Genomic DNA, 12,095 nt, shown 5'->3' with positions numbered 1-12,095 from the left:
TGGTTGTCCGGGATTTGAAAAACATGGCTGCTCTTTTCAGAAACATTGCCACACCTGTCCATGGGTTGGTTCTGGTACTGCAGCACAGCTCCATTATAATGAATGGAGCTGAGCTGCAATACTACACACAGGACTGCTTTCTTCCAAAAACTATTTGTTTTTCTAATCCTGTACAAACCCTTTATACAGGTTTCCTTTTAAATAAATATTAAGTTAAATTTAACTTGTACAAATATTTGCCTTGTGTTTTAAACTTTTTTTTTGAGGTAGTGTAAAATAAAAAACAAACCGTTAAGCTCCTTTTAAAACCAGTTTATTTTCAGGATTTTACAAGTTTTCTCTGCAACATCAGATACAATAACTTTGTTGCAAAAATCTAATAAATAGCCCGCCTCAAACACCTCTTTCTGAAGAAGAGAAATCAAAGATTTCAGAACGATTGAGAGAGGCTTGCAAAAAAATGTAATGTACAAGTGATACCAGGCATTATTTTATATAAATCTCCTTCATACAGTCATTAAAATAAAAAAAGACACTCAAACACTTTTTGATCTCCATTATAACATCTTACCAAACGAATCTGGTAGGGTAAATAACTGAACTGTAAGCTTCTTGCGATGTGGGTGAATAGAATATTTCTGTACGTGTTTTTATTTTTAAAGCTACTTAAAAGAAAAAAAAAAAGAAACCACAAAAGCACATCTTTAAACATTGCAAATAAACAGTCTCACAAACATTACTAATAAAAGTATTGCAAACAATAACAAATTAAATTTTCTTACAAATATAAATCTCTCTGCCTAGATAGAATCTGTTAGCAAATATAGGGTTTGGGTTAAAAATGTAGGTTTTAGGCAAATTTAAAACTGTTCATTTTGATGCTATGTAGATTTACATTATATAGAGGGTAACATAAAAGTGCAGGTGACTGAACGTGGTGGGCAATGCTATTTGTTTCTTTGTCCTCTATATTGCCAAAATAAATGGCCCAAATTGTGACTGTATTTATACAACCACTTATAGGCAAGGGAGACTTTCAGACAAGGTAACTTCTACAAAGAATATTGAATTAAAAATTGTGCGTTGTGATATGTGCTTCTACATAACCATAAAAGTTGCATCCATTCTAGTGTTCTATTAAATTAAAAAGAAAAAAAATATATATTTTTTTTAAGGTTAGTTTTGAAATTTGTGAAGCAGGGCTCAATTATGGAAGGGTCCACCAGGGACAGACACAATCTACAGTCCTGTTTATTTTAACAGATGATTAATACAGGCTGCCACTTAAGAGGTGTGACATGGAATGATATAGAGGTCACTGATGCATGACAGCAGAAGGATTTTCCACATGTTGAAAAATAAATCAGTTGATGCAGCAGCAAAAAGACTTCTGCATAATTTCCCTGTACCTATAATATATCAGTGGATTGGGATTTATTGCTATTTTACAAACAAATTTGAGGTACAAGTATCTGTCTACACTAGTGGGCTAAAAAAAAAAGAAAATGGAAAGGGGTCTTTTGACTGGTAAACAACATACTACAATAAAAATACAAATAACCAAACTTCCATTGCTTGCTGGATAACATACACAGCACATCATTGAAGCTGTATCCGATCTCTTAGTAGATGGCTTTATTTGTTTTCTTATGCAGACTTGCATCAGAAAATTATTACAAATGCTACAACCCATTTAATTCCAAAGAAAGTGTTGATTTTTTTTTGGCTGAATGATTATTGCCCAAAAAGCGACCAGGTTTGGCTTTTTTTGCTTTCAAAACTGTACAAGATTTACTTCTGAAATATTCACATTTCAGCTAATACATTTAGGATTCTATGAAATCCTCAGAAAATAGGCAGTGTGTATATGTGATACTTTGCTTAATACATGCAGGCAGGTTAAAAAATAGGGAGATGTGAAACACTGTGGCTTCTTTATATTAACTCTTGGATCCAGGTGCGGTTAAAGCTAAAGGTCTACGGTACACACTTGACTGGACACAAGAAGTGTTCTGCTTTGTGCAGTCTATATTGTCCATTAGCTCATGTCTATAGTGTTAAACACCCATTCTGTGAACTTCTTTAACTTCGCAGTTGCGTTCTGGGATTCTTCCTGCAAGCGCAGGTTGTCTTCTCGTAAAAGCTGCACTTCAGCTTGAAGAGTTGCTTTATCTTCCTTTTCCTACAACAAAAACATATGTTAGCAAATGATCTTAGCCTTGTAGCATCCGGGTTCGTTCACATCTGCGTCAGGGAACCCATGAACGGAAACCAAACGCAAACCATAGCTTCCCGTTTGCATTAACATTGATTTCAATGGTAACGCTTCCGTTGCCAATTGTTCCATTTTTTTCAGCGGAATAAATAGCATAGTCTACTACGTTATTGTTTTCCCCCCAAAAAAAACAAACTGAAACCTTACAGAACGGAGACAAACTGAAGCCAATAGCAATGTAAGAGTTACCATTGAAATGAATGGTGATGCAAATGGAAAGCTATGGTTTCCGTTCATGGGTTCCCCTGACTTCGGCTACATGACTGTGAAAAATGGCCGTGCTGCGGACGTTTTTGTAACGGCCGTCACACAGCTGTTTTCAGAACAATAGAGTTCTATGGGTGTGTACTGTTGTGCTATCTACATGGGTACTGTGGCACTATGAGGGCACTGGCACTTTATATGTGGGCACTGTGGCACTATCTACAGGGTCATTGCAGAACTATGGACATGGGAACTGTGGTGGTTTCAGGGGGTTTGGACAATAAAACCTACAAATGAAATCCATCAGTTTTTTTAACTGCCATGAAAAACGGATTACAAATGGCCATTAGAAACGGACTGGAAATGGATGAAAATCTGGAGACACACTGATGCAAAATGGCCATGAAAAATTTTTTAATGGCTATTTTTTTTCCCCACTGTCGTGTGAATGTAGCCTAACCCAGATGCAGATGTGAACGAAACCTTAGGCTATATTCACCCGAGTGTGAAAAAAAAATGGCCATTAAAAACTGATCAACTGTCAGTATTTCATGGCCATTTTGCATCAGTTGTCTCCTAATGTTCATCCATTTCAAGTCTGTCTAATGGCCGTTTGTCATCTGTTTTTCATGGTCGTAAAAAAAAAACCTGATGGATTTAATTTGTCAGGGTTTTATTTGTCCCAACCTGCTGAAAACACTGCAATGCCCCTGTAGATCGTGCCAGTGCCCACATAGTGCTACAGTGCCCATGTAGATAGCGCCACAGTGCCCCATCTCTTAAGTGCCCATATTGTGCCACAGTGCCCATATAAATTGTGCCAGACACAAACACCCCTGTTGATCGCTGCATAAACCCCATCTTGTAGATAGTGCCAGTGTTGTCGATGCTCTGGCTGGGAGTTTCGCTCCTGCCTGTGTCATAAAGGTCTCCCATGGGAAAATCCCTTTAATTCCTTCTCCTACCCCCCCTTAACTTTTCCCCATTCTCCTGATCATTCCTGAAGCTTTGTACAAGATGTCTGCTTATGATGCTTTGCAAATGCATGCATCAATCTTTTCATGTTAAAAATAAAGAATCTCGAAAAAAAACATTGTCAGGAGGAGCCCCGCACCTCACTGTCCATATATGGACAGTGACGTCAAGGGCCTGCTTCTAGGAGCGAAATCCACGGCCAGAGCGTCGGCAACGCTCTGGCCAGGGATTCCTGCATCACAAAGCTCCTAATGTCACTGTCCATATATGGACAGTTATGTCAAAGGCTTTCGGAAGAAAGGAGTCCCCGGACAGAGGGCTTGCGATGCTCTGGCCAGGGACTCCATAATTGAAAGCAGTGACATCACTGTCCATATGTGGACAGTAATGTCAAGGACTTCCCAGGGCTTAGTGCTCACAGTAGCATTGTGCCCGGGGTGTCTTGTGTGGTCCAGGATCAGTTTTTAACAACAGTCACAAGAATTGATTTCTGAAAAATGGCCGTTAAAACCAGATCCATTATGAGTTTTATGGGGGGCCGTCGGGCTGTGAAAACTGGCAAAAAAAAGGACATGCCCTATTTTTTGACAACTAGTATTCACGGTCATGTGAATGTAGCCTTATGCTTTATGTCTGTTCCTTTAGTACAACATTCATTAGTTCAAGAGTAATACATTGTAATCTTTTATTTAGCTTTTGGAAAAAAAAAATAATATAAGGGAGCTCACAAGAGATCATAGGGTGGCAGAGAAGATGGCCTGAAGATTTGTTAGAGCTACATCGATACAGGAAATATGTGACTGCTGTGAATGCATCTTTTTCCTATTGTTGGATCTAAACAGACGTCTAATGGGTAAACTAAGGACTATAGGTTTAGAAAGTATTGTTTGTAATTGGATTGTGAATTGGCTCAGGGACCGTATCCAGAGAGTTGTGGTCAATGATTCCTACTCTGAATGGCCCCCGGTTATAAGTGGTGACCCCAGGGTTCAGTGCTGGGACCACTATTATTCAACCTATTTATTAATGAGATAAGAGGATGAGATTAATAGCACTATTTCTATTTTTGCAGATGGCACCAAGCTATGTAATATAGTTCAGTCTATGGAAGATGTTCGTAAATTGCAAGCTGATTTGAACACACTAAGTGTTTGGACATCCGCTTGGAAAATTAATTTAATGTAGATAAATGTAAAGTTATGCATCTCGGTACCAACAACCTGCATGCATCATATGTCCTAGGGGGAGCTATACTGGGGGAGTCACTTGTTGAGAAGGATCTGGGTGTACTTGTAAATCATAAACTAAATAATAGCATGCAGTGTCAATCAGCTGCTTCAAAGGCCAGCAGGATATTGTCGTGTATTAAAAGAGGCATGGACTCGCGGGACAGGGATGTAATATTACCACTTTACAAAGCATTAGTGAGGCCTCATCTAGAATATGCAGTTCAGTTCTGGGCTCCAGTTCATAGAAAGGATGCCCTGGAGTTGGAAAAAATACAAAGAAAAGCAACGAAACTAATAAGGGGCATGGAGAATCTGAGTTATGAGGAAAGATTACAAGAATTAAACCTATTTAGCCTTGAAAAGAGACGACTAAGGGGGGACATGATTATATAAATATATGAATGGCACATACAAAAAATATGGGGAAATCCTGATCCATGTAAAAACCCCCTCAAAAGAACAAGGGGGCACTCCTGGAGAAAAAAAAAGGTTCAAGCTGCAGAGGCGACAAGCCTTCTTTACTGTGAGAACTGTGAATCTATGGAATAGTCACCGCAGGAGCCGTCACAGCAGGGACAGTAGATGGCTTTAAAAAAAGGCTTAGATCATTTCCTAGAACAAAAAAATATTAGCTCCTATGTGTAGAAATTTTTCCCTTCCCTTGGTTGAACTTGATGGACATGTGTCTTTTTTCAACTATATGAACTATGTAACACTATTATTCTGTAGGATTTATCTCTAGCTGCGACATTGCTACTGTGTTTGTTTTTTTAGCCATAATCCACAGTTGGAGCTAGCTGTTCCTTCTTGTCTCCTGATTCTATATTAACAAAGTTGCATGGTGAAAGGGAACTTTATGGGATGTGAATTAGACCAGCCATAATTTGTGGAGCGTGTGATAACTGGGAACCCCCACCCAGGAAAACGTGCTAAGATTTTTGTGTATTTCCCATTCATTTTAATGGGCATGCATGACCTACCGGTTGGCCCAACTGGATTGGTTCGGTTACTGTAAACCCTGGCGATCAAATGTTATACCTTGGGAAAACTATAGGCAGCAACACATTTCAGGGGAAAATGTGGCACATAGCATGAGCATACATTCATTTAAAAGGACATTAAGTCTCAGAGTGGGAGCTGCTCTTTGCGTCTCTAGTGGGGGACCACCTTTCATGATGTCCATATGCCCTTATACGACATATGTACAGGGGTTGTCCAATTGGGACAATCCCTTTAAATTGTGGGACGACCTCTTAAATAATAGGACATATTTACCGCTGGAAGATTTGCCTTCTTGTAAAAGAAGTACACTCTCCAGGTTGGGTTATTTATCACTTTAAACACAAAGTAGATTTGGTTCTAAATTGAGCTTGACAATAAAACCACTATCGGAATTTAATTTGATTCAAGGTTTATCTTTTACAACATAAATATCGGGTATGGCAGATGAGAAAGATGTCCGCATAGTTGCATATCACTGGAATGCTTAAACAAAAGCATTCCAGGGACCATCCCCTTGCCTGCTGTGCAAGGAACGATCAGATGCAAAATCACAGAAACCTGCCAAGAAATCTCTGGGTACTCCTACGCAGGCTCTTTGCAGGTCTCCAATTAACAGCATTAAATTGAGATGAACCAAAAACCTCAGCCTGGAGAAGGAAGATGAAGTGCATACAATTCTGGGCGATATCATCAAATCATGTATGAGAGTAATTTTGGCAAGATGTATACAGATGCAGCCGAATATGTAATCTAAACTTTTTTTTTTTTTAAACTTTTACGCAGCAAGCATCGCAAATAATGGATGGTTTTATTGAGGTTGCCATGGTCACGTCCAGGGAAATGTGTACAAATTTATGAAAACCCAATGGGGGAGAATTCTGAAAACGGAAACAGAAAAACGGTCTTTCTTGGCCATAAGAAACACAGTGCAACTTTCCTTTATCCAGAGCATGATACAAAATGAAAGCTATAAGCAAAAAAAGAAAAAGTTTTCGGTTCATAAATCTCCTCCAAATGTATCGATCAGTTTATAGTTATTCTTATATTTAAATTTTAGAATACATTTTTGAGATTAGAGATCTATACATGCGCCCAGATAAAGCAGTGGCAACCTGAATGTCACTATTAAACTGGCTGACAAGTTTCCCTTTAATAAAAATGTATCTGTCACAATATATTTACAAAGATAGCGTGGTTTTAGCAGTCAGTAATGGAGGGAGCAGCTACCGGTTGTGTCGTTTTTACTTTCATAAGAAGGCTTTCCAGCCGACAACATCACCCATCCACTGGGGATCAATTTTGACGGCTGAAATACCACTTTGCGATCAGACAGTTCAAAGTTGTGTATTGGTAATTTTTACATACACAAGGGTAGATCCTAAACAGAAGAAAAGTATAAAATAAAAGTACATCTTGATCCTTCTTGTTTTTAGCAACAATACAAAATCCTGGTAAACTTCACTGTGTGAACAAAGCCTTAATTTGCTTTTAAACAGCAAAGAATCTTAAAGCACAGGATGTATATTTAGTCCCAAAGACCGGACCGGATCCAATCACAGCAAAAGTAGGAAAAACTTTTTTTCCCCCAAACCCTTAATAAAGGTTTTTCTGATTTTTCAATCCTTTTTTTGGCACTAAAACTACAGCTCCCCATGCAGAATGTAATAGACCTATTTGAATAAAGCCTTATTAGTAGGACTAGGGAAAGTTTACTATACTTGTGGACATATGGACTTGTACCTTTTTCAGGTCATACTGCAGCACTTTCAGCATGCTTTCCAACTGTTCAACCTTTGAAGCCAGGCAGGTGGGAGACTCTTTTCTGTGATGAAGAAAACGATAAGTAATAAGTTATTTAACATAGGGCGGAATAAGAAGGTGCAACAATAAACTTAGAAAGGGGTTTTCTACTTCAATTTCACTGTTTTTCTAGCTGAAGTAAATAATCTTTTCGCACAGAACTTTAACTTGTGCCTTCCTATATAAACACAGCCGCGTCTAGCATTTACAGTTTGCAGATTTTCAGTAAATAAAAATCTACTAAATTTACTGCGGCCTATCAAAGTACTGAATGCCTACCTACACAGTACAGTCACATGTACAGTACATAAAATATCACATTAGGGGTATGTCAATTTGAAGCAAATTCCACAGCTATTTAAAATCCGCACCACATGTCAATTTCGGCAGCAGGTGCTTTGCATTTGTCAAAATCCCATTCACTTTCCTGATAATGCAATATGTTGCGGGTTTGACCCCCACAAATCGGGATGAAAAATCTGCGGCTCATCTATCCTGTGAGAATATACTCATGAGGCTTTATTCACACATCTGTGTTCGATCTGTGAGTTACGGACCGCGTGTTGGCCGCATTTACCAGACCGAACAACTTTCAGGGAGACGGGCTACTAGCACCATAGTTATGTATGACGCTAGGTGTCCCTGCCTCCCCACGAGAATGCTGTCCCGTACGGAAACATGTTTCGAGTACGGGACAGTATTCCAGCGAGGAGGCAGTGACTCACAGTGTCCTACATAACTATGATGCTAGGAGCCCGGCTCCCTGAACGGTGTTCGGTCCAGGAATTGCGGCCGGCATGCGGTCCGTATATCACGGAACGAACACGGTCATGTGAATTAAGCCTAAAGGTGATAATTTAATTGGGTTGCCCAGTCCTATGTAAATAAAGCGTAATCACTGTATAATGAAAGGTAATGCAACATTCTAATATAACATCTGCTTGCTTTCACTGAATAGGAGCATAGGCTGAAAACCCATACTGACTAAATAATTCTCAGTTGAGTATCTTATAATGTAGACTGTCTTCTGTGAATGAATATATATATATCATGTTGACAATTAGACAATCAATGTAGTCATCAAATCCAAGAACACTTGATTATTACCATCGACTGGGAGCTGTAATTTGGCAAGCATATGTTTTGCTAATGTATGTAAAAAACACAAAATTGTTGAATCTAATGTACACATTTTGCAATGTGACAGTAATATTTTCTTCAAATCTTCTGAAAAAAATAATAATTCTGTCGTGAGGGATTGCTACAAAGTATCAGTCTGGGTAAAACGCGTCAGTCTGGATACATTGCCGCATACTCTTATCTGTGAGAAGTATTAGGTCTGTTTGGACAAATCATAATTTCTCCTTTTTTAAAGTGCTGTGCATTAATCCCTACATGGCAGTTCCTTTCCATTTTTCTCCACGGCATATATAAGCTTGTTTTTCCTAAACCCATTTTAATTGATTAAAAGGAATAAAGAGGATTATAGAGGTTGAAAAACATCCACCTGGAAATAACTGAGGGGACAAAGTGCTGAAGAGGAAAAATTTAATAAATTGTAAGTCATACCCAAAGTAAGTGCTGGACTGAGATGTGGCCGGACCCTCTAACTGTTCCCCCATTGATGCGGAGCTCCCAGGTCTATGTTCATCATCTGGAGAGGCAAAGAAGGAAGCTCTTTGATCTAGTGAAAAATTTAAATAAATTCAGCAGCATAGCATGGTTTAAGAAATCCCTAATTCACAATTACCTAATGCAAACGGATATTGTTGAGAAGATCGGATTGAAAATCATATGCAAATCACTTTACACCATTGTTAACTTCATTCTTGAGTGAAGATGCATATGGTAAGTCATCTCAGCCTCACGTCATTTTCTAATTATCTTTACCCTTATGAAGATATTATTTTTATTTGTTAGCTCCTAATCTGCCCTCCTTCAGTCCTACTTTTAAATGATACAATTCTGGCTGCCTATTTTATAATTAAACACTACGGCTATATAAAAGTAAAGCTGGGGAGTTGGAGTTCTTTATTCGAAAAATGTGAAACAATTAGCTCCCACCCTTATGCTATTTAATTTCATAATATACCTTTATAATTTTTGTTCTAAAAACAAAATGATCATAGTAGGAGGTTCACTTTAAGGGTGCAGTGAAATGCAGCAGATTTTGTTGCAGAAATTTTCACTCGTGTGAATGTAGTTGTCCTGCAGCAGGTGCGTGGATTTCTGCAAGTTCCATTCAGATGAACAGAACAGGTAATCATTTGCAGAAATGGCCACTGTTGGCATGAATGGTTTATTAGCACCTCTTATTAACACGATACACAACACGATTATTCGTTATTTATATGTTCATCAGACTATAAAAAAATATTTGCTAAGAGTTACTTAAAGGGGTTATGTGGGGACCAAAAATGATTAGCAGAATCTCAGAATCAGCACGATGGGGGACCGTAATATATATTAGCGAGTGTACCCACATACCTCAGCGACTACACTGCTAATAAATTTTGGTCCCCACATAACCCTTTAATCTGAGTTGTAATAATTTGGGCTGTTACAGGCACCTCAAATAACCTGTGGGTGTCTCTCCCTGCCAATATTACATTGGTTACTGGTTAATTTTTCCTATCTGCAACTGGAAACTTTGAGGTCTGTAAGCACTGAGGTTCCTGCAATACTTTAGGGATTTCAGACAGCCGTTTTTTGAACGGCCAGTGTTCATGGTTCGTTTGTGAAGGTTGTCGTTGTGGACCACAACACCATAAGTTAAAACAAGAAATCGCTGATCGACTTTCATGAGATCGCCAAGAAACTGTTCATTTCTGCATTTTTTTTTCAAATTTATATTATCCTGCAGAGAACAGGGTGTTGTGTACTTGAATCTTAGGGTCTATTCACATTAGCATTATGGCTTCTTTAAAATGGAAGCTACAACACTGTGACGGATCCATCGTCCATTTATTTTAATGGGCCTGTCAGGTTTCTGGTATTTCGGAGGCAAGTACAGCGCTGCAGACTGTGCTATTCTCACCGACAAATACACAGTGATTATTATAGGGCCTGTTCACATCAGCCTTGGCTTTCCATTGAGGGGTTCCGTCTGAGGGGTTCCGTCTGAGGTTTCCGTCAGGAGAAGACCTTAACGGAATGGCAAACTGAAACCTTAGCTTTCGTTTGCATCACCATTGACATCAATGGTGACTGAAACATGACGGAAAGGTGACAAACGGAAACCATTAGCAATGTTTCCGTCACCATTGATCTCAATGGTGATGCAAACGGAAGCTAAGTTTTCAGTTTGCCATTCCGTTGAGGGATTCTCCCGACGGAAACCGCCGACAGAACCCCTCAACGGAAAGCCAACGCCGATGTGAACAGGCCCTAAGACATTTCTGTCGCTGAATAAAGAAAACTTGCTTATGCCATAAGGTTTAAAGCTTTTCAGTGGAGCTTTCTCTTTAAAAAGATTTCTTGTAACATTCAAATCTACATGTAATGGAACAGATATGCACTTGTATTGTATGGGTGTCTAAATATCCAATAAAGGAAAAAAAAAAAAAAGCGCTGAATTCCTGGAGAGAGAGAGCACCGAAAACCCTGCCAGCAACGTAAATGACACATGCATGTCTCTGGGTAGAAGAAGAATCTCACCAAACGTTGGCACTGTATTGATGTCACCATGAGATTTCTTTTAAAAAACGACATACTGTAAACACATACAATAGTTCAATTGTTGAAGAGGTTTATTCTGAAGCTCTACAAGTTTAGCCTCTTATTATATATTTGGCTCTAGTTCTTATAATCAAGATAAAAATAAAGAATTAGTTTCTAGGGAGTAAATCCGGTCGACCATATTCTCCTCTAAATGCTGTGTGCATGTTCACATTATTAAACAGCAGCGGGCATTGTTATTTTAGAAGTCTATTCTATTGATCTGCTCTAGGATCAAAATGATCTTCTGATATGTCATAGAAACATGTGAGAATATCCCAATGATGCAGTCTGTGGTCTCACACCACCATCGATTTGGCACTGCTAAGAAATGTGTAAGATTGTGTCAAAAACAGACAACACTGTAAGCAAAGGGCCATACACATTAATGACCGTGTACTTATGCGACATTAGATTTCCAGTAACGCATCTCAGAGCATTGCCAAAGACGTTTAAGTGCTTTTTAGAGCCTTTTGATTCTGTAAGCAGTGGTGGTACACCAATGTGGTCTTCTCGCATGTACCCATGACATATCAGAAGATCACTTTAACTGGCTTGCCCCTTTAACTTTCTCTTCATGGGTAATTATGCCAGTGGAAACTAGGATAGGGGCTACACAATGTGCCTTATTGATCAAAATGGTCTAAAGGTCCTTTTACATGGGCCAATGATCGGGTGAACAAGTATTCATATGAACGCTCGTTCCCGATCATTGCCGTGTGCAAACAGGACAACGATCAGATGACCGGATCTTTTACATTACCGATCCTGCTCCTTGTGACTGGGGCAGACGAGCGCCAATAGACAATGCAGCATGTCGACCGGCGCTCACATCCACGGCCAATATCGGGACTTCTAAAAGGACCTTAAAAGGGATTTTCCAGTCATAAGAA

At 39.0% G+C, this 12,095-nt stretch overlaps 1 protein-coding gene and 1 long non-coding RNA gene across 6 annotated transcripts in view; one reads left to right on the top strand and one right to left on the bottom strand.

The window, feature by feature from the left end:
* Positions 1-12,095, top strand: part of LOC142664759 (uncharacterized) — a 66,724-nt gene that overhangs the window by 32,839 nt on the left and 21,790 nt on the right. The gene's annotated exons all lie outside the window — the stretch shown is intronic.
* Positions 298-12,095, bottom strand: part of SIPA1L1 (signal induced proliferation associated 1 like 1) — a 233,883-nt gene continuing 222,085 nt past the window's right edge. For 4 of the 5 annotated variants that reach the window (XM_075844069.1, XM_075844064.1, XM_075844067.1 and 1 more), the window contains 3 exons: positions 9,055-9,169; positions 7,426-7,507; positions 298-2,182 (listed from right to left, as the gene is read on the bottom strand). In XM_075844069.1, the coding sequence (XP_075700184.1) occupies positions 2,039-2,182; positions 7,426-7,507; positions 9,055-9,169 (341 nt within the window). In that variant the 3' untranslated portion in view covers positions 298-2,038. The remainder of the gene's footprint in view (positions 2,183-7,425; positions 7,508-9,054; positions 9,170-12,095) is intronic. The other variant, XM_075844065.1, reaches the window with a different exon arrangement.

Source organism: Rhinoderma darwinii, chromosome 12 (genome assembly GCF_050947455.1).
Source record: "Rhinoderma darwinii isolate aRhiDar2 chromosome 12, aRhiDar2.hap1, whole genome shotgun sequence".
In the NCBI taxonomy this organism is placed as follows: domain Eukaryota; kingdom Metazoa; phylum Chordata; class Amphibia; order Anura; family Rhinodermatidae; genus Rhinoderma; species Rhinoderma darwinii.
Note: the sequence above shows the minus strand (reverse complement) of the source record. Positions and strands in the feature narration are given on the sequence as shown.